The sequence below is a fragment of the Canariomyces notabilis genome (assembly GCF_033297395.1).
Source record: "Canariomyces notabilis strain CBS 508.74 unplaced genomic scaffold N656scaffold_29, whole genome shotgun sequence".
In the NCBI taxonomy this organism is placed as follows: Eukaryota; Fungi; Ascomycota; class Sordariomycetes; order Sordariales; family Chaetomiaceae; genus Canariomyces; species Canariomyces notabilis.
The window spans coordinates 113192-138857 of NW_027041851.1; the positions used below are offsets into that span (position 1 = coordinate 113192).

Genomic DNA, 25666 nt, shown 5'->3' on the forward strand with positions numbered 1-25666 from the left:
AAGGCGATGCCAGCCCACCAACATGCCGTGACAACTTCCATCCCGTCAATCATGCCTTGAGAGGAGCCGGCCGACCAGGCAAGCCATAGGTGTGGCAGAGAGGTGTGGCACGGCAGACCCTTCTTTGCTCAGTCTCAGTTGCCTCCCAGGGCCAAATGTTAATTGTTACTCAGCGTGCCGGCCCTGATCTTCGCGCCGAGATCCTCGAGATCTCTACTGGCCCCTGCAGCTTGTCAGACACGGGGCTAGGCGAGACTGTTGTCTATCCGTCTCTTGCCCTGGTCATCTACACTACAAAAGTCTCGATGATCAAGGACCCCTGAACCCCGTTACCAATCTGTCGAGATTTTTATTAGCCTTTGTTTCCGAGAACCGCCAGTATGTTTCTCAAGAAACGCGCCTGGAGCACGGAACCGTTCGTGCAGAAGCCATCTTTTGGTAGGAGCTGCGGCAACTTTCTTCTCCAGGAGCCGGGGCGCAACCTGGCCTGGACAACCTTAATCCGCGAAGAATGGATGACTGCGAAGTCATTGAACGCACAACTGCTTCAACAACTTCTCGTGTTTTCGCAGCCCGAGCAGTGACTGGTGTTTGTCAAACGCGCTGTAATGTACCTACATACCTTATTTACTTAAGCCGCCCAGCTCGCTGGATCAAGCAGCAAAGACATCGTGCCCTTGAAACAGGACTTCTACGTGACGCTCAGCCAGCCGATGCCGTAATCGCGCCATTGTTCTGGCCTGACTTGCTCGCCGCCCACCTCCTTAGAAGAAAGAGATGATAATTTTCCCGGCAGCACATCCGGAACGAGGCCCATAGCGTGTCGAGCAGGAAATCGAGGTAATGTACAGTACATGACATGTGTGTAAGATATGATCTCCAGCAGAGAGATGAATTGGGAAATCGGCGGGATGTCCCTGACGGATCAGAAGACTTTCTGGAAGCAAAAAATCCACGGACGATCCGGCAGCTGCCCTGGGAGTGAACTTGATGAAGCGTGGAGAAAACAACCCGTTTTGAGTGGCAACTTGCAGAGCATCATGATGAACGGCATAAGATCAGCTCAACAATCCGGTCACAGCAAGAACCAAGCGCGCTACCCCTGGTGGCCTTACCCGTGATCCAGCGACAAAGCTCCGGAGTCGTTGCTCGTCTCAAGTTTGCCTGGGGCCCGCAACCAGGGGTCCCGGTACCAAAACGCTCGAGCGTCGTTGACGGGCAAGGGATGGAGCGGTACGTACTGTACGTACTATACGTACTTGTACCTGATCCGCAACTCCTCCACACTCCAAGCCTTTGATCCGGCTGCATATCCGTTTCCGGCAATATGGTCCGTGGGCTTGCCAGAGCCCCGGCAGGCTTGCAGCAGAGGGAGAAAAAAATCAACCTGCAATAAGCTGGCGCCCACAAGACAAACCAAGGAACGCAATAATCGTACGCACACTTTGGTACAGTTGAACTTTACTACGTTTTTCAGCAATGATAACAGCCGGCGGGCATTGAAGTGCATTGGCTTGTTCGAAGTGGCCTGCCTTTGGCATGAGCGTCAGACGTCTGGACTCGGTAGATCAGTGGCAATCAGATCTGTAAGATGCAGAGCCGGCCATGGACCCGACATTGCTCGGGCCTCATGTCACAGTGTGCCTACTCACCAAACCAGTACTGTAACTTACACTACTACATATATCAGCAGGTACTATAAGTTCGGAATGCACTTCAGCATTTCTACTGTACGTATGTTCATGTACTGTGTACTTTACCTACGGTAATATACCGTGACATGAGCCAGGTATCCGTACCGAATGTTGATGACAGCCAGGTGGTGAGCAGGGGTGTCTCTGATCAACGCCGGCCGTGGGCCGTAAAGCCTGGTCTGGCACAGCACCCCAAGGCCGCCGGTCAGACCCACAACGACTTGCGACAGTGCTGACCGTCTTGGTCCGGGGATCGACTGGGTTGTGGATTCGTGTGGATTTTCGCTTGATCATCCACATCATCCACACATCTTCCCAGGGATGTGCCCGCGGGAGATCTGACGGTACAAATTGCGGCGTCTCCCCCATCCAAGATGGTCAACAAGCTTCTTTTCGATGCACACACACTACTACTGCCTAGTACTTAATCCTATCCACTCTTCCTGCAGTCTGATTTGCCAACTTGTATCCCATAGAACCTCTCGACAACTTCCGAGTCTATCTAGCTGGCGTTCGATATACCCTAATCAACGACCTCGACAACCTACCGCCTCACGAGAGCGATTAGCTCGAGCCGTTGCCATTGTATGCGAGATCCAGTAGGAGTCAAGGGTCATCAAAGAGCAGCCCTTTCCGACCAACCCGAGTAATCACTACACCCATCACCTCGCCCGTCTTAGGCCTGGCGTACTCCACAAAAAATGGCAGTTACAACGCAATACGCGCACGCGCCCCAACAGAGCCTGCATTATGGCTACATTCCGCCTCCCTCGCCGCCAATGGACGAGACCTCAAAGTGCTCGCTGCCATCAATCTCAAACCTCATTGGGCTGGCGGACCAAGGATCTCCCACGTCAGAAACGTCGCCTCAGTCTCAACAGCAATGTATGAACCGCCTGCGTACTGGATCTCAAGACAACTCGATACTAACATGTCATTGCTCAGCGCAAGCAATAAAGGCTGAGACGCGGCCAAATTCGTCCCACTACAGCAACCAAGCAATGGCCAAGACGGCGCTGCCGCCGAGCCCACCCATGTCTTCCGATGCATCCTTTGAGGGTTACAACTCGCCGTCCACCAGGTCCGTGAGCCAGGTCTCCAATGGTTCCAACTACTACTTCGAGACGACGCCACCCTTGGGTCCAATGGACGCGGAACCTCGACAGATGGCTCCCGCTGCTGCCGTCCCTCGAGCCTCGGTCCAGGCTTCGACATACCTGCCCCGATTCGCTGCCTCGGCGTATCTGGGCCAATCCGCCATGCCCTCTTACTATCCTCCGATCCAGGCTGCCGCAGCGCAGCCGCAAATGCCCGGTCTCTACTACCAGCGGCCTCTACCTCAGGTGAGTTGTTGGACGTCCCTGCTAGCTCTCCCAGCAGAAACAATTCTTCTAACGCATTCAGACTTTCCCCCCACCTATGCCTGTCTCGGTGACACTTGCCCCGGGGCCAGGTGCCAACCCCTGGCAGCACCATCATTACATCGCCCCTTCATCGGCAGCCTCGTTCTCCCAGAGTCAAGATCGGTACATTTGCCAAACATGTAACAAGGCCTTCTCCCGGCCGAGTTCACTGCGGATTCACAGCCATTCTCACACGGGCGAGAAGCCTTTCAAATGCCCGTTTCCTGGCTGCGGCAAGGCTTTCAGCGTACGGAGCAACATGAAGCGACACGAGCGGGGCTGCCACAACCTTGATAGCAGTAGCAACAGCAGCACAGGAAGCGCCGGCAGTGCCAGAGCTTGAGTTTTGCAAAACCATCACTCTTAATTCGGCCCTTCAACCCATCCACGAGCTCTCCAGTAAATCCGGGACCCTGGCGGTACTGGATAAAACGACCGACGACGACTATACAATGACAAAATCCGGTATTCTTAGTTTCTAATGTTTTTCCCTTCCCTGGCGGTCGGTCATAGATCGAGGCGGGTTGTTTCCAAAGACGAACCATTGGCGCATGACAAAGGGATCTTGTTCGGATTATTCTCACTGGGCATGGTGGGCGCAGGGTTGACGGGGAATATCCATTGGCCTTCTCCACCTCACGGCGTGGCGTCGACGGCGGCGAATGGGTTTTGGGATGCTTGCGGCCACTTTAGCATTTACATGGGCGTTTTATGGCTCTTTCTCTTCTCCCTTATATGAACATGCTATATCTGAAGAGATCTGCCACTCTTGTTTTCCATACATTTGGCAATGTTTCGAGAACAAGATAATGTGTATAGATCTGGGAACTGCCCCCTCGGGCGAAAAGTATGTTTGCTTCGGGAAGACACAAGCACCCACGCTTGCCTTCGGGAAATCTAAGATTAACTCCGTGCTTTAGCCGTGGAATCCTGACTTGCATGGTTAGCATGAAGATTTGCGACTGACAATATTTGTAACCCTTTTGTGTACTGAGTACCGTGGCAATGATACCGGTTTCGAAAAAGGGGCGTCCCAATGGATGCTTCTACATTCTACAGGGAGGGCACATGTTGTAACTGCCTTTCATAATTACCACAGACAACACACTTCGAACTTGGCTCTATGCTGGCCAAGGGATCTGCCGCCTCCCCTTCTTCCCAATCCCAATCCTTGACAGAAGTTGGAAAGGTATCACTGGTCGTTTGGGGCCTGCGTCTGTAATTACTGGAGGATATTTACAGCAAACTCTTCCTCCCGAGCACCTGGAACGAAGACGGACGGTGCCATGACACGAACATCGCCATCATGCAAATCGTTATTCCCCTCCAGACCGCCATTTTGTGATCCGGTAGTGGGCATGGCCTAAAGAAAAGCAGCGGAGCCCATCAATGTCGGCTGAAATAGATCTGCCTCTAGTGTTAGTGTACTCCGTACTGTACAGTACACATATAATGTATTGTATGTACATACGTGCCACTATTTCCCAAGTTACAGTATTAGTAACCCCGGAAACAAGGATGATCGCAGATCACAGAATCCTAGCATGTTCTTCGGGTGGGCTCTTGCGGAAAGATTGTTTGCTTATGCGAAGGGGGAAATCCAAGGGATTTGTAGACCTCACCATTAGTCCTTTCGACGTTTTTTGGTAGTGCAGAGTGAACCAGGTGACAGCGGTAAAATAGCTTCTAGTTGTAAGACCGTCACCATGTTAGTAGGTACGCCTCAGTCGAGAGTGAGGGCGTTGGTAACTAACTTCGGCAATTATCATCTAGACGAGGGCGGCGGAACCGCTGCACCGTGCGCCGTGGTTGTACAGTACAGCAAGTTACACGCAGTCAACCGCTGTCAACGGCGCCACGGGAGGTGACGACAGCAGATGATCTGCATCCGCTGTTGCCAAAAACCATCTCAATGTCCGTGAAGTGGAGGTGGGCTGAGTCGATGCGAGGACCCTGAGGTGATAAACCCCTCCCATACCCCAAGAAGTTCCTTGCGGGGCTTTTCAATTGCATGGGAAATGTCTCTGGCAATGCAAGATTGGCACTTTTTGTTCTAGCGCGCTTCTGGCGTGCGCTAGTCCTGTTCTGCACTGGCTCCTTCTGAGCATCTGGCACTTTCCCACATTCGGTCATTTTTTTTTGGCTTTTTGCTTTTCAGGAGTTGTTCGGTGTTCGGCCGCATCTGCAGCTGATCGTCGACGGGTTCCCCACCGTCACACCCTCCAACTTTGTCAATCACTGTCGATCAACTGCTGACGGTTGGCTCTGCCAAGAAACGCAGCAGTCTCAATTGGGAACCTTTTGGCGAGCGACGGGCGCCGGACCGACAGACGTCGATGATCAACACGTTTTGTGGCCGCATGCAGAGCAGCGCATGCTGTTGCTGCTATTCGCAGGACATTCGAATCAGAGTTCGGGGTGGTGGGTGGCCGATGTTCGTGTGCCGGACCGCACCGAGTGTGAAGAGGCGGCGCTGGCAAATCACAATGCCGGCCGGTGCAGGAAAAGGCAAGTCTCCCGGAGTCCCGTGCGGTCCTGAAGTGGATGGGACGTCATTGATGAGGAGTCACATGCTTTCCACGGTGTTTGCGTGTAGATCCAACTTGGCTTTCCATCAACGCTGTCTTGATTGAACTCCACCAATCAATCTTCGAGGAGGGATACCCGAGATGGTGGAAGATTCGGGACTTGCGCAGCACACGACCACCTTTCTCAATCCAAGACCGATCGATGACTTCTAGAATACGAAACAGACGCATAACGACCATTGTACGGTTTATTTCAGAGTAGAGATACGACTGGTCGGGCCGCAAATGCTTCGAGAAGCATCAATTGTTTGTGCTACCTCCAATGGCTCGTCTCACAGAAAGCAGGGAAAGCTGGAGAAAGTTTGCGTCAGCCCCGCAGCAGGTCTCGGAAGTCCCCCGACGACTTCTCAAGATCTATTGTTTCAACTGATCGCCACATACGGTATCTGTATACACTACATATTTGACAGGCAGCAACAAACCCAACCCCTGGGATCCCTTCCTTCACAACCGCAAAAGATCGGACGACACATTCGCCGAGCATGCCGCTTAGATCATATGCATGGATTGGCGTGACAAGCCTACCAGGTACACTATTCTTCTCAGATCGCAACAGTGCCGAAAAGTCAAGAGGAATCGATCCCCAAGCCAACCCTCACATTATTATCTTTGAGCTATTATTATTCTTACCGATCGTTTAGTTATTCGTATTACGAAGGAGACTAAGTTATGGTGGGCCTCAGATGCGGAGACTGAAGAGGAATTTTTGGAAGAAGTTTCGAAACGCAGCACACCGGTTCAAGCCAGGTACTTGTACGTTGTTCAGGGATTGAAGTCAACGCCCAGCAGCATTGCCCAGTAAAGGGAGTCTGAACAATAGGTAATTACCTAGACGTACGGAGTACCGTACGCGTACATATTATCCCTCGTCTTCCCCAGAAGATCAGATCAACGTGACTGGGAATGAGAGAATGGCTGAAACAAGAGCGTGTGCGTGGCGCCAGCGCCGTGGCGATCATGACGCTAACCTCCCGCTACCCATGCTGCCGGGTCCGTTACCGAGGCTACACAGGGGCGTTAAGCCAAATCCAACCGTGACTCGGTGTCAAGCTCATTTCGTCTATGCATGTCTCAGACCAAGAGATGCTCCGCGAATAGGAGCCATCAAGGCAGCAACTCCCGAAGGCCTGGGATAGATTGTCGGAAGTTCCAGGCGAGTCCGCTAAAACGACGGTGGTCCCAGGGAAAAAACGACTGTAGTCGGGTGCAAGCCTTACCCACACTGGAAGAGCGAGTATCACTCTCAAACTTGCAAATTCTACCCCGTTTTTTGACGACACAGAAAGCTGTAGTTCGCGCGAATAGCTATATCCAGTTTCGTGCTTATAGAGGCCGAAGAATGTTGTGTTTTTGCGAAGTACAAATGGTACCTCGATGTTGGATTTTGGTGCAGAGGGAATTCATGGCTTGGCAGGAGGAAGTCGGTGCCAAGACCCCATTTAATTGGCCAAACTCTCCAGACCACAGTCGTTTTATCATGGGACCACCGTCGTTTTAGCGGACTCGGTTCCAGGTAATGGTCGACGCCTTAAACCGAGACATTGGCCTTAGCAATCACATTGCTAGCTGCTAGAGGCAAGGGGGGAAAGCTATTATAATATTTCTAATGTGGAATTGATATGACTCGCTCTCGGAGACAATCCCGTAGCGTCCGGGAAGAAATCCACCAGCTTTCGCGGATAGCTCGGGCCCTCGGCGTCCATTATTTCTGCAGCCTTGCGCTCGGCGTATACGAGGCTGTACACGAGGCTGCATAATAGCCTTGCAGTATCTGTGCGCAGGAGCAAGGTCTGAGGAAAGGTTGGGGGCGGCCGGTAACGTTACGTTGCGCATCGGGGTGACGTTTCAGGCATCCTGTCTCTTGACAGTTGACACACGGCTTGTGCAGCAGCCGAAGTCAGGGGGAAACAGATACCACTCTCCGTAAACCACAACAGTAGCGCACAATAGCAGAGTTTCCTGACACCGTCAAAAAAGGCCTTTTGCTCACTACTAGATACAGTCTCTTGGTGGGAAGGAGGGGGGAATCTGACCTTCCTGATATTTCGCTCACTGTCCTGACCTGTCACACGAAGACCCCAGTGCCTTGCCCCGATCGATCGGGCTGGCGGTTGGCGTATCGGCCGGCCCCGGGGGTTTGGTTGGACGCGGTAATCTGATAAAGATAACATGTCAAAACATAGACTTGTATGAAGCAGGTCCATTATCATTTTCCTCTCCGCATCAACGCGACGTGATATGATAATCACCTGCCTCGCCAATGGCCGGATATTCATCATGGTATCAAGTCAGTGGCGCCATCTGGATCGCTGTTGAAATCGAAGCTTTCATGTGTATCAACGAATTACTGGTTTGACTACACCACTCCTTGCACCTGAATTGACACATGCTGCTTTCCTAAAAGGCACAGTAACGCTTTGCTCTAGCACATACGACCATACCTACTGGAAAGCTCGGGATCCCGTCCGCTCTCCCCTAGATAAACCAGTAAGGGCCAGATTAGTAGTTGGGTCGGTGACGACCAGCGAATCCCTGGTGTTGTATGTCTTTTGCCCCCTTTTTCACTCTAGTTATTCCCTGTATAATATCCACTAGAAACCCGGGATCTGTACCATCTCCCGTAGATGTCCAAACCGGTAAAAACCTAACCTGGAAGTTGGGGCGGCGACGAACATGTCATTGTCCGTCTCTGGAGGGACCCCCCCTTTTTAGTGCAGCATTCTCCATCCAGACCTACCCTAACTACATAGGCTTGCAAAACTTGCAAGCCGTATAATCAGCAACTCTGATCGTCCCCTCGTGATGTACCAGTACCAGGAACAGCTGACTGATGATCCCTCGCTGCGCGATTGGGATCCACAGGACGCTCAGAGACCTCACCCTCCCCATACCACACGAGCTTATCACTCCCCTGCCGCGAAGCAGACACAGCGTGCTGTCCAGCGTAACTCGGCGCCGTGTCATCGCCTCCCAGGAACATTGAGCCATGCCCATATCCGCGCCCATCATCCCCATCTCGGTTCGGCTGGACAAAGGACGGGAACTGCGCTAGTCCGTCATCGTTGCTGGCGGGCGGGGCCCAATTCCCTTGGCCGACGGAGCCGACGGAGCCGCCGTAGTCGGAGAGGAGAGTGCTCTGAGCCAGGGGGTTGGAGGCACCGCTGTGGAGGGAGAAATTCGCGCTGGAATCCGCGGCTGAGGTGGATGCAGAGTAGACGTGGGGGTCTACGTTGGAGGAGTCGTCAAAGGAGGTGGTGCGCAAATACACGTCCGGGTAGGGAAGGTACTGGAACGAGGTTTGTTGGGGGGGTTCCAGGTGGTGAAGTGTTGGCGTGAAAGTTCTGATTCCGGTTGCCCCGCCTGGGGTGGTTCAAGCTGGGTGGGAAGATTATTGTTCATCGAGGACCGGAAGTTGGCAGTGTCGGTGATGAGGTTGGGAACATTGGCCGAGGGGGGCTGGGATGAGGATGAATTCGAAAAGGCCGGCGCGAGCTCTTGGGTTGGTGGTTGGCTTTCGGCCCTGGACATGGCTTGCTCAGCAATAGGGGAGAGCCCATGTCTGCTGGCCACCCCGCTAAGCAGCCGATCGAGAGTCTGGGGAAGTGCATTTCTGTTTGGTGTGCTGATGATCTCGTCGATTATGTCCGGATGCCGCAACGTGTTGCGGACTTCAGCCAGAAGGTTATGAGATGATATGGTTTGGCCCTGCACGTCTTGGTCTACAATGTAGGGTGGTTTGAGGAGTCAGAGAAATTAATGACAAGCGGATGTGTATGGTGTGTGACAAGGACCACGAAAGAAAAAAAAAAAGAAGGAAAGAAAAGAAAAGAAAAGAAAAGATAATAAAAAACTCACATGGGCTGGGAAGTTGTTGCTTATCAGGCCAGTCGGGAAACAGGAGCTTGAAGATCAAGTTCCAACACTTCTCGCTGGACGTTTTGCTCGGGAACATGTCGTTTGACGTCAGCTTCTTGAATTGACGGACGTCAAAACCATCCTCGTAGTCAGTCGGTTGTTCTCGCCACTCGCAGGGCTGGTGTTTTTCGAACTCATCATCGGGAAACCGTGCCTTGCAGACGTGGCATTGCTGCCAGTCCAGGCGATCAATATGGTTTTTTTTCAGGTGCGTCCTAAGTAAGGCCTTGATCAGCTACGTCTCCGATATCAGGAGAAATGAGGCTTTCAGTAAAAAGGAGAAGAGCTCAGACTCACTTTAAGCGGTGGATGTCCTTGAATCCCATGCCATTGCAGGCCCCCGTCGAGTACCTTTCTGGTTTTTTCCTGAAATACGGACATGCAAAGCGCCGGCTGTCTTCTGAGTCTGAGTATCGAGGCTTTTTGGGTGTACGGCATTCCTTGTCCTCAGAATCGTCTCCATCGGACTCGGGATCAGCGTTAGCCTTGCGGCCCCTGTCACGCTTATGCCTCGACATGGCCGACGGTGTATCACCACTGGGAGCACCAGTGCATGTCTTGGACTGGGCATTCGCACCAGACGAAGATGCCTGGGACTGGCCACACTGGCGGAAGCAGAGCCCGATGATGAGGGCTCTGAGAACTGACTGGACCCAAGAATGCTCGGCCTTGGCTAGGCCAATCCTGAGCGTTCTCAACTGTTGCTGCCCGAGAGTCCTGAGCAATACCTCGACGGTTTTCCTTCTTCCGTGTTTGACAGCATGATGAAGAGGCGTCCAGCCGATTCTGTCCCAGCTATCCACCTTGGCTCCGGCTTGGAGAAGGAGGGATGCTACTGGTATATGACCTTTTGCAGCAGCGCAGGATAAAGGCGTCTCTCCGCTGAAGAATTCAGAAACACCAGGTTCCGCACCGGCTTCCAGAAGCAGCTTCACAACGCTCAGACGACCCTTACTCGCTGCTATCCACAACACTGGACTGGAATCCCCGTGGTGGACATCGGCACCGTGCCTCAGGAGCATCTTCACGACTTCTGCATGTCCATGAGCCGCAGCCGTATGCAGAGCTGTCATGCCGTAAACACTGTCCTTGTGGTTAAGGTCCGCCCCGGCATTGATCAGGCCACGCACAACAGCGTCGTGCCCCGCTGCCGCTGCAAGAAGAAGCGGTGTCCGCCCATAATGGTCCTGGACATCGACGTACATGCCACATTCTTGGACTTCCAAGGCACATGAATATTCATGTAGCCGTGAAGGTAACGAGCTTATGCCAAAATGAGACATGACGTGTATGGCCTTGGTCTTGCCCATCTTGAACAGGGTTTGGCTGCCGAAGTGCTTCCCCCAGAGATCGACCCAATGATCGATGAACTGGTCGTTGATAAGAAGAGACCGCTGAGCGTCGTCATCGTCGCCTCTCCCGCGAGCCAGGCCTACTTGGCCGGCCAGGCTCAGATGATGCATGCCGTATGACAGAGCGTAACCCAAGAAGTATCGTGGTGGAGATTGTCGAGGAAGTGTGGGTGGTGTCATATCGAGGTAGCGAAAGCATTCCCAGGCAATTTGAGTATGAGCAGCTGCCCAATCATCAACTTTCTCCAGTAAGAAATCTCGAACACTTTGGTGGATGAGCTCCACGGTGAAGTTGGCGGCGTCACTCGTAGCGGCAGATGTTGTTGCCCTTGAAAGCCGCAAGATCTCAACAAGGCCCCCGCATCTGCTCCGTACCCTGGCAGCTATTGCTAGTGCACTGGTCCCGTCTTCCTCGAACTCTGGACCGTAGTCGTAGTGGTGACAATGGTTTCCGCCGCCAGTCACCGCCAACGCATCCCACACTTCGAAGACCGAGAGAGGTCGGCGAGCGAATGTCACCAAAGTGAGAATATCACGCCCTGTTTTGGAATTTCGCGCGTCATGCGTGTCCAGCATCTGCCTCCAGATCGTATCATAAGCCGCCTTCAGGTCCGTAGGGAGCAAGTGACGCATGGCATTGTCTGGGTTGATCGAAGGGTCGAAGAGCAGGTGCGATACCACAAGATCAACCCACAGGAAAACGCCATCGGCCCTTTCTCCAATGACTCGAGCGAGCTCTTGCAGAGTGTCGGCGGAGCGGGACGGACTCTGCCAAACGGCGAGTCTAGACCTGACATACTCATCGAAGTCAGAGGAATTGTTGTCCTCCATGCGTACTTCCCATACCGAGTCGGAGGGGCGAAGGCGAGAAGAAACACAAATCCGGATGGCACCAGGGGGTTGAGATGACTTGCTAAGGAGTTTGACCAGCGACACGAGCTCGTCGTACTCGTCGCACTCGTCCAAAGCATCGATGAAGAAATAAAGGGGGTCTCCCAGCGCGGTCGACTTCCTGACAAAGTGCAGGAGGCTTGCAGCCAGGTCATTCTTTTCCCATGGCTTGTCAGGCCCAAGCATCTCCATCCTCTCGGCAAGCCTGGAGATCGTGTCAAGCTTGAGAAATTCTTGCGTAGATTTCAAGAGTTGGGAGAGGAGGGACCTCAGGAGGTTTGTCACCGACCGGGTAGTGCGTTGATGTGAGTGAAAGAAGAAGTAAACGGCGTGTTGTCGGAAGTTGGCGCTCTCCGGAGACTCGTGGCTGACCGAGTATTTGCGATCGATGATGTGCTTCATTAGGGTACTTTTTTCCGCTACCTGGTTTGCCGTGGATCCAGAAGATGGCAGGATGGTCGACAATGGGCTGCTCGTTCCCGGTGTTGGTGAAGCCCTCCGACCAGGACTTGAAGGTCTGGTGCTCAAAAATCCATCCAAACGTCTTCTGGTGCGCATCTCTGACAATATCGGATGAATCTCTCACTTTGAGAGATTCGAGTACCTCTAGAACAGCGTTAGTCACACTGCCCGACGTTTTCAGTGTTCAGTTCCCTTGAAGATGTTTACGTACCTTGTTCTATTGCTAAAGAGCTCGAATGCCCCTTGACTGCATCAGAGCCCAAAATAATGCTTCGCAGCGATTCCAAGATCTTCAGGTATGACGGGTCGTCAGCTGATGAGAAGCGGCAGATATCCTAGATTAGGTAGGTACACAAGGTCGGCGTTAGTGATGGTGGTATCGAGTTTGAGTTTGGAGCTTTCTCACATGATGATGGGTAGGCAAGGAAATCTGCGGAAAGGTCGACAATCTTGTCAGATTGTGGTCTACGACCTGAAGGGATCAATTGCATCAGTTTTCTTCCGGCGTTTGGTAGAGCTATCCGCTGGTTGAGTACCTAGGGAAGAAAGAATGCTCACAGTGGTATTGGTCCCTGGCAACGGCCGTGCTCGAAGAATGATGTTATTCTCCATGGTAAGCCGGCGAAAGGTAGGCCTGAGAAGTGCTGTGCTATTCGCCATATCAAGCGAGCGGCAACCATAGTGGTCTTGCCAATGTCTCTACCGCCGAGGGCACCTCGGATCCTCGACAGACTTGTACGCAGTTCAGATTGCGATCCCACGTGTGGCGTCCCCAAAAACACGATGCCCTTTGTTCTCGTTACGAGATCGTTGAGAAATTCATTGGCTCCGTCGTGGGACGCTCTGTTGAGAGCGGATTTGACAACTATTCCACCAAGGCTATGGCAGAGGAACAAAAGTGGTCCCGGTTTCCGCTGCTATTGCGGTTAGTACAATAACATTTACCAGACCAGACCTCGAAGAAGGAACAAGGTGCTGCATGTGTGGGAACGCACTTGAGGTTCGAATGCCCTCAGGCTTTCAAGCGCGACTAGCAGCTTTTCTGCGGCCTCGGAGATGCCCAGGTCTTGATGAGAAGAAAACGGCGATGAGCTGTACTCGTATGTAATAATCCTCGCCGAAGGAAGGTCCTTTGGTAGGAAGTCGCGCAACCAAAGCCGTGTTGGTTTCTCCCCTTTTCTGTCAGACTCGTGTGTGTTGGCAGTCCAAGTCGTGAAGGGGTGGCCACCGAGTCCGTGGATGGCGATTATGTCTACTCCTTGATCAGCTAACGGACCTTCAGCCAGGACGGTCAGCCCTTGTATGGCGGCAATTTGACGGGGGTCGCTCATGTTGAAGTACTCTGGAAAGGGTATGTGTAGTTGGAGCGAGACATACAGATTTCGGTAGGGGAAGAGCAAGACGGCGGAAGATAACCCCCCCGTCCAGATGGAAGCGGCTGGTCACTGGCACTCTTTCACATATACTTTGATGGAATGGCTTGCGGTGTGCGACAAAACTACACTCTAATCAAAACGTGCTGCCTGCTGGGAAAATCTGCAAACTCCGTCAGTCGCACAACCTATCATTATGCCCAACAACCCCCATCTTCGATACAAATGTTTCCAACCCCATGTTTTCGCATCTTTGGACTTCGCAGAGTACAGTTTTCACACAGTTGTGCGAATCTCACCAACCACCTGTATTGCCTAGTTGGGGTGGCGGCTAATCAAATCTACTCAACCACAGAATTTTCAAAGGCTGTCGAGCATACGAGTAGGGTTCGGAAACGAAAATTTCCATTTCCGAAATTTCAACCCCTTTTGGAAATTTTCAATTTCAAGGACCCCCTTGAATTTCAGCATTTTTCACGCAAGGAATTCTCCTTCCATTGGTCAGGGGCTGAAGAAGAAGAAGAAGCCATTTCGACGAATATCTGCGTTGTTGTAGCAAGGAAATCGTTGTTGTAGAAAGGAAATCGAGGATGGTTGACCACCTTAATGGCGGGCACTGGGTGGTAAGGTTGGAAGGTTGGCGACTTAGATACATAGTTGGGCATATATAACCCTAACTCTGTAGACCTCCAGCCTTCCGAAATGGTTAGCGAAAATGGCGGAAATTTCGCAATTCAAGGGTCGATTTTCAGTTTCCGAATTTCGAAGCCAGGTTGGAAATTTCCGAACCCTACATACGAGCAGAGCGAGATACTTGGCGATGTAGAGAAATTTCGTAGGAGGCGAAACGCGTGCGCATTTCACTGTTGACGGTGAGATAGTCTGTCCAAGGTTGCACATTACCTCGCCCATCCCTTTGCCGTTAGCCGCCCTGGGGAGTCACGGCCGAGACGGGCCGGAGGGAGCCCAAGTAGGCTTGATCAAGCAGAATCCCAAGTTGCCTCCATCACATACGACCATAGGTGCTGGAATATACGGGATCCCGTCCGCTCTCCCCTAGTCAAACCAGCGACCGCCAGATTAGTAGTTGGGTCGGTGACGACCAGCGAATCCCTGGTGTTGTATGTTTCTTTTTCATAGTTTTCGTCTTATGCCGTTTTTGCTTCGTTACCTCTGGTTTCTTGCCTTCCCGACTGGTCTCGTTTGGTGTCCTGGCGTAGCGCCGAGTGACTCCGGTGTCATGATGACGGATCTGAAAAGCCAAGCTGATCATGGTCCTCTCAACCCGATGCCGCTGACCCTTTCCCCAGCATCCAGGCAACGGTAGTTAAGCTATGTTCGTAGTATTAGCCCTTGGTAAGACGCTCGTTGGCTTTGGTTGGCCATTCATGCCGAGATTGATGGTGATCAGGTTTGGCTGGCTGCGTCCCATGGCCACATTGACAACCCTTAATAGGACACGTTGCTTTCACAGAGATCAAGAGACCTCGATATCCCCAAGACCAAGCAGAGTAGCTTCGACATCGCGGAAGACTGTCAATGAAGCTGAAATAGCAATCGGGCGGTTTCCGCATGTGGAGGTGGATCGGTAGACAGAGGATCAAAGAGGTTCCTTTAAACAGCCTTGCAGCCGGCCGCCTATAGGCATCTAACGCATTCAACGCAGCGAGTCAGTCTCTTTTTGCAAATGACCAGGAGATTCCTGATAAACTGGACTGAAAAGCACAGTGTTACGAGGTTCGCACTTCCCCATCTATGTTGAAGCACTGAAGTTGCTCAAAGCCCTGTACTTGCCGTGTCCAAGATGCCAAGAATTCCGGGGGATGCGCAGCGATTCACTCTCAGACAACGAACCCACCCCAGCTGATCACCAGAAAAGAAATTCCGCACTTTGGTCTTTTTCACTGACAATTCCCTCGTTCTGCTCGCAATCTCCTCGGACGTCAGTCAACTCCAAAACACGGACACCAGAACAACTTGGTGCAGCGTTGGTCTGGTTCGGTTTGGAGAAAGAAAACTCATGAGGCAGGGGCACGGTCACCAGCGAAATAGTTCGACAAAGCCGTCTGCAAACCTGTATCCACCCGGGTTCGCGCCCGGGCGGCCCCACGGTTCGTGATACATATCGACGTCGATTACCCGCATTTGGTGCGCTGTGTCTGTCGGGGACTGCCGACTTGCACGAGTTTGAGATAGGCTGGATCTGCTTCTCGGACTTGTTCCCAAATCGGTGTGGGCTCCATATCCGCTACCTATCACCTGACTTGTTTCCAACGAGGGGAAGGCCAACTTGGCCGACTGCACATGATCCCTAATACAACAAACTTCTCTGAGCGCTGCCCCCAATTAGCCCAAGGGTCCCAGAGACTCGGCTGCACAGCCGGCGAGGGAGAAGCGAAACACGCAAACTCGTTATCCGGCTTGACCAACCTGCGGTATCCCACAGTGACGTTGGTTTGCGATCGCGGCGCAATACATGGTGAACCGTTCCTAGGGTGTTTGCGATAGGGGAGCGAAAAGGAGGAAACTTTGGCCTCACCACTCCGTTTCAGCGGCTTTGCTGGTTTTATACGGGTGATCTAGTGCTACCGTCCGTTCCCAATTTCCACGCTGCCTGAACGAACTCTCTTGACAACCCGAGCAACACGTCCCGATCGCCTTTCGGCCGAGCTGTTATGGCATCGATGCAGTGATTGACACTGCGAGCGAAAACGATGACTCCGTGCGAGCCGAAGGCGTCCGCCCCCCCTGAGCTACCGGTGCTACATTCAACATTGCCCGAGGACGAACACCTCGGTCTTCGAGGAGCACCGCCGCCGCATACCCCGCAGCCTCGTTGTCCCGCCGCCTTGACTCAGCCCGCCCTTCTCCGGCCCGGGAGACAATAAGGTTGGAACACCGGCGGGTATCGACCCTGCAGTGCGCTGTCTGGATTGGGAGGAGTTGCTAAAACATCGCACTACAAAATCCTGAATAGCCCGCCTGCGGCCGCAGCCTGCCCATCTTGGGTCGACCGGGGACGCAGCTCGCAGCGCCCGGACCATCGCTGACGCTGTCAAGCGGAGGCGGCAGTTCACACCGGCCCCCCGTAACCGGAGCCGCCGTCTACCCGGCGACCACGATCCCAAATGTCCTCGTCGGAGCAGACGCCCTCGAATGCGGTGCCAGACACGCAGCTTGGATTGACCGAAGATGAGATCCAGCTACTGCGACATGGCCAACAACAGGTCGCGGCCGCGGGCGGGTCGACGTCGTCCCGCGCGGCTAGTCGCGCTTCTTCGCAGGGGCTTTTGATGATGGACAGTTCGTCGCTCACAGCCCTGGGCCGCCACTTTGACCGTGTCATGCAGCACATTCAGGAACGACTAGAGTATCTAATGGAACAGTCGCAAATCGTGACGCTCTCCGTCTACGACCGAGCCGGCAATTTGATCGATAACGCCGACGCAGAGATCCAGCGCTATCACGACATCATGGCCCAGATCGATGAGCTTGAGTTGGACTTTGATCGCATTCGACACATTCGCGATATTGTTCGTGATTTCCGTCGCCGCGCCGAGGAGCTGGAGCGTGAGCTAGAGCGGTCCGGTAGTGGAAGCTCGAGGAGGCATGGCCATGGACAGTCGTCTCATCGCAGCCACGGACACTCAAGTTCAGGGAGGCGACGGGCTTGATGGGACGACGCCAGATCCACACGGGCCGCCTTGGCATGTCATGCCTGTGGGAGACGCGAATTGGGTGATGCCGCGAGCATACAGCTGTATGGGAATTGGGAGCTAACCTGTATCTGCGGCAAGGACCGTTGCACAACTCTATGCAACAACGGAGAATGCGAACGAGGAGACCCTCGAGAAGTGGGTCGCGCACACTACTTATACACTCAAGGGGCGTTTGCGTGCTGGCAAGATACGCATATCTGCCAGACAAGGCTGCGCAATGCCATGGATGGCGTTCAACGGGAATCAACAGCACCGTTGGACAGCTCTAGACGACTTTATCTGATGCCATTGCTTGGAACAAAGGAACAGAAACGGAGACGATGCAATGATTTGCACGGATATATAATGACGTTTGTGGAGTGCCTCCTCGCCGGGTCCACTCCGGCGGAGGTTGCAACACCCACATGATACCTGACGATTTTATCTCGAAAGATTGACGGGCCTCACGGCTGAACAAGACGGGAATTGGCCTCGCGGCTTTGGTTTACTCCTCTTCTTTCTGTTTTTGCCTTTCACATTCCATGTCATACCCAACCATCTTCTGTTTCGCTGCCTGCAGGCCATCTTTTCCCCCTGATCTCGACGCGCAAAGTTACCCCTGTGCTGACATAGAGCCCACTGTCATAGGGGCTACTTCAGTACTTATCCCACCAGCATCAATCAATGTTGCACTTTGAACTGATATCTTCAAGGAACGGTGCAACCGGCACCCCTTATTTCATCTTGTTGACCCAGATTTCTCACCACTTCAGGTACCAAAGGCTTCCCCAAGTTGTGGCAGGGCAGGCGGGACTTTGGCAAGCCGAATGTTCTCAACGTTTCCCTTCTCACGCAAAAGTTCTCGAAGATGCGTCTTACGTTCACGTTTGGCCATGAATGACAGATACCTTCATGTTAGATGACTGTATTATATACAATGAAGATATATGAAGTCTCTCCTGATCGCTGCCGTTCTCTGTGAGATTGATAATCATGCCAATTGCGGTACATGGATTCTACGTCTCTAAGCGGCCCGCATTGCAGCACTCCCACGTCGGATATGCCCTCTCAATGAATCCACCAACAGCACCAGGCGCTGATCGCCATGGCTCAGTATATACAGTTGGATTGGGTATGTGTGTCGGTGATCCTCAGAGTCCCATCACCTCCCGGTCGTAAACAACGACGCCGTTACGTTCCTTCATCTTCCTCCTGAAGCGGCCCGCCGCCCCGTCCCGCACGCGCTGCTCCGCGTCCAGCTTCTCCTTGGCCTGCGCCGCGAGCTCCTTCATGTCGTGCTTAACGGTTTTGGTGAGGATGGCGCTCCAGCCGTTATGGGGCTTGCACTTTTTCTTGACGCACATGCCCGCCGTAAGGGGGTCTTCATCCTCGCCATTACTGCTGCTGCTGCTGCCGCCGCCGTTTTCCAATGGGTGGTTGGGGGGAGGGGGATCGAGACGGCCCGCCTTGAAGATGGCCTCGCCGCGCGGCGACTGGAGGAACACGGCGAACTGGTGGGTCGCGCCGACCGTGTCGAGGCGGAAGTCGTAGCCGCACAGCTCCTTGGCGGTGCCCCGCCCCGCGGCGATGGCGGCCTCGCGCCGCCGGAGCGCCAGGTCGATCAGCTGCAGCATCTTCTTGCAGAGGACAATCTCCTCGCCGAGCTGGTAGCGCTCCGCGGCGGAGCGCGAGAGGAGCGCCCGCTCCTCGGGCGTCAACGCGCTGCTTGAGGCGGGCGAGTCCCAGAAATTTGGCGGAGTTTCTGTGGGTGATCCCGGTTAAGGGCAAGGGTGAGTATACTGAGCGACAAGGTGATGGAAGAGAGGGGCCAGGTGTTTGGGGTAGGAGAGGGGGGCCGCCATACCGAATGGTGTCTTGCCTAGTCTCCAAGGCGGGGCCCCGTCTTCTGATTTGGAGTTGGGGGCATCAAGCAGGCCTATGAACTCTTCTTGGGTGAGAATGTCGGCACCGTTGGTCGCGGCGCCTTTCGTCCGGGGCAATGTTGCGATTAACTGCTCCCACCAGGCCTGGCAATGCTCGGGTGAGCAGAATATGCTGGGCTGTGCCGTGTCGTAGATGCGCGCCGGATTGTTGCAGCCTGAGAGGGAACACATCTTCTTGTAGCGCGTTGTGTAGCGGCCGCCGTCGGTGCAGTTCGGGCAAATGTACTTTTGCACTAGGTTCTCTCCCGTGTGCTTGTCCATGCCGATGCACTCGCCGTGGAACCAGTCCTCGCACCGATCGCATGCTATCATGAAGCGGTGGTCGTCTGGTCCTCGGCAGAGGCAGTAAGGCCCATTGTCGGATTCACTGGAATCGCCAATTCCAACGCCGTCTGCGGTAGTGGCCCCCGTCTGCTTGGAGGAAACATCAGCCTTCGCCTTTTTGCTCCCGCCGCCCTTGGCTTTCTTCGCTGTGCCGGTAGCGCCCTGGCCGGGCCGGGCGCGTTTTGAAGGCGCCTTAACCACGGATGCTGTGCCCTTCTTTTTCTTTGACGAAGTCTTGGTGGTGTTCGCCATAGTGTTGGCGTCATCAGCAATTTCCTGGTTGACGCTGTCGCTGCTTGGTGGAAGTGTAGAATGTGGTGATGAGGCTTGATTTGACTCGGCACGAGGTAGTTCAGAGAGTCGACCTTGACCTTGGTCGGCTGGAAGCGGGCTGCGAGTTTCCCCCTCCATGGTTGTTGTTTCTTTTTTGCGACTTTGAGTGTCTTGCTGCGACTGGCTGCCCTCTGTTGCCGGTGCTGGGTCAAGTGTAAAGAACGACGTTGAATATGCCATTATCCATGTGAAACTGGAGCTGGCAGTAATCGTCCTGCAGGTATCCTCACGTGCATTGTGCCACTAAATTAACCTTCTAGCGTATTCATTGGAGTTGCACACGCGATCTGTGTTCAGGTTCAGTCGCGTTGAGCGCATGGTGAAAACTGCCCGCAGTTGAACACAGTCAAATGAGTGAGTGAAGTTACACCTGAGTTGAATAAGAGCATAATTATGAGTATTCCGCTATAGGCATATCGTAACGATAACTGATTGGCTGGTCTTGCTCTGCAATGTGGCATGCATCAAAGCGGGGTATGACTTTGGCGCCGTGTATCAGGAGATTTCAATGTTTTGGTACTCATTTGAGGTTTTGAGTTCCTCATCTTCATAACACCTCCAAACAATCCGCATGCAACGGCACTCACAATGCCACCACAAACTACGACGGCCCGCACCGTCATAAATTCCCTTCCGAGGGCTGTATCACGGCAATCCTCACGATTAGTATCAACATGGCGCGTCGCGCAGCCCAACTCTCGGCCCATCGCACCTCCCCCCTATAAATCTCATTCACAGTCATTCCAGCCATTGGTGCAGCGCAGGTTCAAATTCAGCACAGTGGAAGAGGCAAAAAGCAGGTATCGCTCAGGGGTAGGTTCGGAGATTGTTCAATTAAGGCGTCAGTTCGACGCAGGCTGACTCGTGACTTTTCGTCGCAGCCCTTCTCATGGAAAGCCGGCCTTCTCTTCGTCCTCACTGGCTGTGGCTTGGTTTGGTACTTCAGGAGTGAGAAAGAGCGGATGCAGCGAAAAAGGATAGCCGAGTCTGCCAAGGGCGTTGGCAGGCCGAAGGTGGGCGGTCCGTTTGAACTGGTGGACCAGGAAGGCAACAAAGTGACGGAGCAGGACCTCAAAGGACGGTACTCTCTTGTGAGTTCTGGACATTAGACCGGCCGGCTAGTGTGTGTGCAGGGCTATACTGACCCTGATGGGCAGGTCTACTTCGGCTTCACCCACTGTCCTGACATCTGCCCCGAGGAGCTGGACAAGATGGCAAGGATGTTCGATCTGGTCGAGGAACAGCGACCCGGCTGGCTAACACCCGTCTTTGTCACATGCGACCCGGCACGCGACCCGCCAAAGGTGTTGAAGGAATATCTGGCCGAGTTTCACCCAAGCTTCCTGGGCTTGACAGGCACGTACGACCAGATCAAAGCCATGTGCAAGGCATACCGCGTTTACTTCAGCACGCCGACCGAGGTGAAGCCGGGCCAGGACTATTTGGTGGACCACAGCATCTACTTTTATCTGATGGATCCTGATGGTGACTTTGTAGAGGCTCTAGGGAGGCAGCACTCGCCTGACCAGGGTGCCAAGGTCATATTAGACCATATGAAAGACTGGAGGGGCCAGCTAAGGACGAAGTGAGCGGAACCGGCTGGTAGACAGGGTGCAAACTGTGAAATATTATGTGACTCTACATTAGATTAGGTATCTCCGCTTGTTCGACTAGGCTTTTTCTTGGCATTTAGGTCGTTCCGAATTGTCGGGTTATTCAGAGAGGCTGAGAAGCAGCATCATCTGAAGGAAGCTCGCGGCAGGCGGCAGGCTGCAGATACTGAGCAGCCAGACATGCACACATCTACGTCATAAGGTTATGGTGGGCAGCTTGAGTGGGGCTAGCCTTGATGCAACTCTTTTATCACAGCAACTGCAGCCCAGACCCACCCTCTGACTTCAGGTTATCGTGCAGTATGGATACGTTAACATACCAACCAAGTGGAAAAGAATTCTTCGGGCTCTGTCATGACCCTTTTTGTGGCGCACAACTGCATAATCACTGCACAAAGGGCCGCCATTTGCGGTCGAAAGTCAGAAAAGTCTCTTCTTGCCATTCCAGTCCTTTCTGAGCGCTACGCTGTCAGTTTCGTTTGGAGTCTGACAGTCGGTGTCAATGAGAGGAATCCGCACGACGTGCTTCTTGAGACTTCTCTGATTTTGAGAAAGACTTTTCTTCTCTGTGGAACCTCGAATCACACACCCACAAACCACAAACCAGACATCTAAGCATTCCAGCATTTCAGCATAGCAGGCGCAACAAATCCTTGTCCTTTCAAACCTCCGCTTAGGGCTTATCTCTTCCCCGCTTTTCCACTTGTGCTCGTCGAAAAAGACGGCAAACGGCTCCAGACGTTGGATCCATCGTCCATTTCAGGGATTGTGTCGCATGCCCGTAGCGTCGCCATGTCTGCGCCGTCCCCTGGTAGTTCAGCCCAGCCGCGGCGTTCTGCGCTGAAGGCCGACGGTGACAGTGACAGGACCCCGCCTCTGGCCGCCTCTGTCAAAGGTAGGTCGAGCCATGAAGATCAACTGCTAGAGGTTCCCCTCTCATCGTTCAAACTTTGAGTAACAAGGTCGCCTTGTGTAAAAGTGCCAAGTGGCCCACCACTCCATCTTCCTCTCTCATCTTCTCCTCTCCACAGACTCGGTACTGATTCAACACAGCTGTGCAAATCGCCGAGCCAGAGTCTGCATCTCCTGACGAGCAGCAAGTGAAGAAGCAATTCACAGCAGGTGTCGCCAAGAGACTCAGTGGACGGCCTCCCCTCCAGAACACTTTATCCAGGTCCTCCACCCTCAGTCAAATGAGCTTGGAGGGCGGCGCTGATTCAACTGCTGTGGGCTCCCCATCAGTGTCTGCTGAAGACGTCCAGAATTATCACGTAGCCTCCTATCACCGTCACAAAATGGACCGCGCCAGCGAGAGGCTTCTGGTCCAGGTGGCAGAATGGCTCGAGCGAGAGAAGACCAAGAGAGAACACAGGAAGTCTCGAACACACACGGTTCGGCGCAAATTAGAGCATGCCGCTTCAGCAGTTCTAGGGCCAGGCAGCAGGCCGCGGGCTGACTCGCTCGATTCTGACTCGAGCGAGGTGTCCCTAGATCGTCTCCAGCACATTTTGGATGACAGCATGGCGGCCTTGGGCCTGAATACCATCCCAAAATACAGCCCCCGCCTCGGCCGAAGACACCGCAAGAGATCAAGCAAGAATCTTACCCGCGGCGACCCTTCAGACACGGAGTACTTTGACGGGGACGTCGTGGTACCGAGTTGTGATGCTTTCCTAGACAACTCAAAGACTCTCAGTTACACGGGCGGCAAGGTTGGCGCCGATGATACTTCCTCCATTTCAAGCCGGAAGGAGGAAAAGGACAAGCAGGCCTGGATCACCTTCAAGAACGAAATCATCCGCCTCGCGCATACCCTGAGGCTGAAAGGCTGGCGGCGTGTCCCTCTCGATAGCGGCGAGAGTATCTCCGTCCAACGTCTCAGCGGCGCCTTGACCAATGCTGTCTACGTAGTTTCGCCGCCCCCAGAGTCCGTACTGCCCCCACAGGATGGCAAGAAGCGGCCGACCAAGGTGCTGCTGAGGATCTATGGGCCGCAAGTAGAACATCTCATTGACAGAGAGAACGAGCTGGGCGTTCTGCGACGGTTGGCCAGGAAGAAGATTGGGCCTAGACTACTCGGAACCTTCCTTAATGGCAGGTTTGAACAGTGGTTGAACGCTGTTGCGCTAACCCCGTCTAGTTTGCGGGAACCAGAGACGTCGAAGCAAATTGCAAAGCGCATGCGGGAGCTGCATGACGGTGTTGAGTTGCTCGTTGAGGAAAAGGATCAGGGCCCCGCTGTGTGGAAGAACTGGGACAAGTGGGTGAGCCAGGTCGAGAAGACAGTCAACTTCCTCGACAAGCAGGTCATGGCTTCGTCTCACAGCGCAGGAGGGAGTCCAGGCAGCGTGTGGAAGCCTCGCGGCTTCGTTTGTGGCGTGCAGTGGCCCGCCTTCAAAGCCCTGGTAGAGAAATACCGCAAATTCGTGGTAGATTACTACGGCGGCGACGCCAGGAAAATCCGGGAGAAGCTGGTCTTTTCCCACAACGACGTAAGCCATCCTAGCTGCAAACTCCATTCCCTCTATTGCAGTCACTGACAACAAACCAGACGCAATACGGCAACATCCTCCGTGTCCGCCCGGACGACGAGAAATCGCCCCTCCTCCAACCGGCCAACGAACACAAACAGCTCGTCGTAATAGACTTTGAATACGCCGCCGCCAACGTCCCCGGGCTCGAGTTCGCCAACCACTTCTCGGAATGGACGTACAACTACCACGACCCTGTCCGCCCCTACGCTTGCGACGCATCCCTCTACCCTACCCCGGACCAGCAACGGCGGTTTGTGAAGGCCTACGTAGACCACAGGCCGCAGTTCCCCTACGTTGATCCTTCTTCTGCCCACCCCACGCCCGGTGGTACTCACAGTGCTCCGGGAACGCCTGGCGGCGGGGGCGGCCTGCACACGACCCCGTCGACGAGCTCCATCGTCGAGTTCATGCTGGATGCAAGGGTCCCTCCGGGCGGCTGGAAAGAAGAGGAGAGGAAGAGGGAGGCGGAGGCGGAGGAGAAGGTGAGGGCTTTGATGGAGGAGACCAGGCTCTGGCGGCCGGCTAATAGTGCGCAATGGGTTGCGTGGGGCATCGTGCAGGCCAAGGTCAAGGTGAAGGAGGAGGCAACGGGGAATGGGGAAGAGGAAAATGGAATAGTGCAGAATGGGGTGGATGCCGAGGCCGAGGCTGAGGCAGAGGCAGAAGCAGAGTTTGATTACCTTGGATATGCGCAGGAGAGGGCATATTTCTTTCTCGGGGATTGCGTGCTGCTGGGACTGGTCAAGGCCGAGGAGCTTGGCGACGAGGTCAGGGAGAGGCTGAAGATGGTTGAGTACTAGTAGCTACGTACTGAGTATAGGGGAAAGGCTTATTCAGCTCTTTCTGCTTGGTCAAGCGGGCAAGCAAGCGGACAAGCAACACCATCAGGAGAACACCATGAGAAGATAGTACGGCAGACGGATGTAGGCTGCCGAGGCTGCCAGGCAGAAGCATTCCTTCGGAGGTGTCGGTGTGCTTGGGTTTCGGCACCCATAATTCCAATCGATTTCTTTTCGTCTCCAGACCTACCTGTTGCCCCTATAAACGAAGTCCGCGTGTAACCCTGGGACAGATTGGTAGGCGTTGGAGGGACGAGGCACTGTGGGCCGGCATCACAAGATATCAGCGGCTGATTCGATGTGCATTGGTTGTGTGAGGCCGCTCCCTGTAAATCCGGAGCGGTCCGAGAGCGATGAGTTCGTCAATGCGGCTGTCGACGGGATTTCCGCATTCCCGCTTGCTAGGGGTCAGTGAAGAAACCAGTCACCAGTCACTTGGTACGTAAGATAAAAATCAGGGTGCGAAAGTATTTGTGGGTTCACCCCACTTAGCCAAATCGCGTCCCTCGCGCCCACCGTGTCGCCATACAACCTACCACTTACAACAACAACAGCTCAGTCAATTCCTAGCCAAAATACGCGAATTCGGTACAATTCTATCGCTAAATGTCTACTCTATACAGGAGAACTGTAAGGAGTTGAGCCCGGCCAAGAGGGCTTTAATTATTATAGCCCAATAGTTGGGTGTTATACAGGCCGAGCTT

At 53.8% G+C, this 25666-nt stretch overlaps 10 protein-coding genes across 10 annotated transcripts, besides 1 other annotated feature; 5 read left to right on the plus strand and 5 right to left on the minus strand.

The window, feature by feature from the left end:
• Positions 1 to 2395: 2395 nt before the first annotated feature.
• Positions 2396 to 3440, plus strand: N656DRAFT_792262 (uncharacterized protein; the record flags this gene model as incomplete). The annotated part of the gene is made up of 3 exons (XM_064817058.1): positions 2396 to 2579; positions 2640 to 3037; positions 3099 to 3440. 3 exons carry the CDS (start codon positions 2396 to 2398, stop codon positions 3438 to 3440), a joined length of 924 nt encoding a protein of 307 aa, XP_064666351.1.
• A 1362-nt stretch (positions 3441 to 4802) lies between these two features.
• N656DRAFT_374363 (uncharacterized protein) lies at positions 4803 to 5350 on the minus strand. The gene has a single exon (XM_064809427.1). It carries the CDS (start codon positions 5228 to 5230, stop codon positions 4934 to 4936), a length of 297 nt encoding a protein of 98 aa, XP_064666352.1. The 5' UTR covers positions 5231 to 5350; the 3' UTR covers positions 4803 to 4933.
• Positions 5351 to 7343: 1993 nt separating this feature from the next.
• N656DRAFT_783752 (uncharacterized protein) lies at positions 7344 to 7881 on the minus strand. Its single transcript, XM_064816025.1, has one exon. It carries the CDS (start codon positions 7854 to 7856, stop codon positions 7506 to 7508), a length of 351 nt encoding a protein of 116 aa, XP_064666353.1. The 5' UTR covers positions 7857 to 7881; the 3' UTR covers positions 7344 to 7505.
• A 346-nt stretch (positions 7882 to 8227) lies between these two features.
• Positions 8228 to 8461: a sequence feature (Protein overlapping with rRNA (N656DRAFT_374417, KAK4108784.1) was converted to a misc_feature.).
• Positions 8231 to 9266, plus strand: N656DRAFT_374384 (uncharacterized protein). Its single transcript, XM_064809428.1, has one exon. The coding sequence runs from the start codon at positions 8488 to 8490 to the stop codon at positions 9019 to 9021; it is 534 nt and encodes a 177-aa protein (XP_064666355.1). The 5' UTR covers positions 8231 to 8487; the 3' UTR covers positions 9022 to 9266.
• A 1050-nt stretch (positions 9267 to 10316) lies between these two features.
• N656DRAFT_680261 (ankyrin) lies at positions 10317 to 10796 on the minus strand (the record flags this gene model as incomplete). The annotated part of the gene is made up of 2 exons (XM_064810545.1): positions 10317 to 10482; positions 10573 to 10796. Coding segments are annotated over 2 exons (390 nt in total), but the record flags the coding sequence as incomplete, so codon positions are not given.
• A 2519-nt stretch (positions 10797 to 13315) lies between these two features.
• On the minus strand, positions 13316 to 13561 carry N656DRAFT_678377 (uncharacterized protein; the record flags this gene model as incomplete). The annotated part of the gene is made up of 1 exon (XM_064810521.1): positions 13316 to 13561. A coding segment is annotated over one exon (246 nt), but the record flags the coding sequence as incomplete, so codon positions are not given.
• Positions 13562 to 16806: 3245 nt separating this feature from the next.
• Positions 16807 to 17352, plus strand: N656DRAFT_792263 (uncharacterized protein; the record flags this gene model as incomplete). The annotated part of the gene is made up of 1 exon (XM_064817059.1): positions 16807 to 17352. The coding sequence occupies one exon, from the start codon at positions 16807 to 16809 to the stop codon at positions 17350 to 17352; it is 546 nt and encodes a 181-aa protein (XP_064666358.1).
• A 1175-nt stretch (positions 17353 to 18527) lies between these two features.
• Positions 18528 to 20156, minus strand: N656DRAFT_717296 (uncharacterized protein; the record flags this gene model as incomplete). The annotated part of the gene is made up of 2 exons (XM_064812193.1): positions 18528 to 19138; positions 19241 to 20156. 2 exons carry the CDS (start codon positions 20154 to 20156, stop codon positions 18528 to 18530), a joined length of 1527 nt encoding a protein of 508 aa, XP_064666359.1.
• A 408-nt stretch (positions 20157 to 20564) lies between these two features.
• N656DRAFT_792265 (cytochrome c oxidase-like protein) lies at positions 20565 to 21565 on the plus strand (the record flags this gene model as incomplete). Its single annotated transcript, XM_064817060.1, has 3 exons — positions 20565 to 20789; positions 20858 to 21067; positions 21134 to 21565. 3 exons carry the CDS (start codon positions 20565 to 20567, stop codon positions 21563 to 21565), a joined length of 867 nt encoding a protein of 288 aa, XP_064666360.1.
• Positions 21566 to 22381: 816 nt separating this feature from the next.
• On the plus strand, positions 22382 to 24923 carry N656DRAFT_717283 (kinase-like protein; the record flags this gene model as incomplete). Its single annotated transcript, XM_064812192.1, has 3 exons — positions 22382 to 22448; positions 22643 to 24081; positions 24141 to 24923. The coding sequence occupies 3 exons, from the start codon at positions 22382 to 22384 to the stop codon at positions 24921 to 24923; spliced, it is 2289 nt and encodes a 762-aa protein (XP_064666361.1).
• Positions 24924 to 25666: the final 743 nt, after the last annotated feature.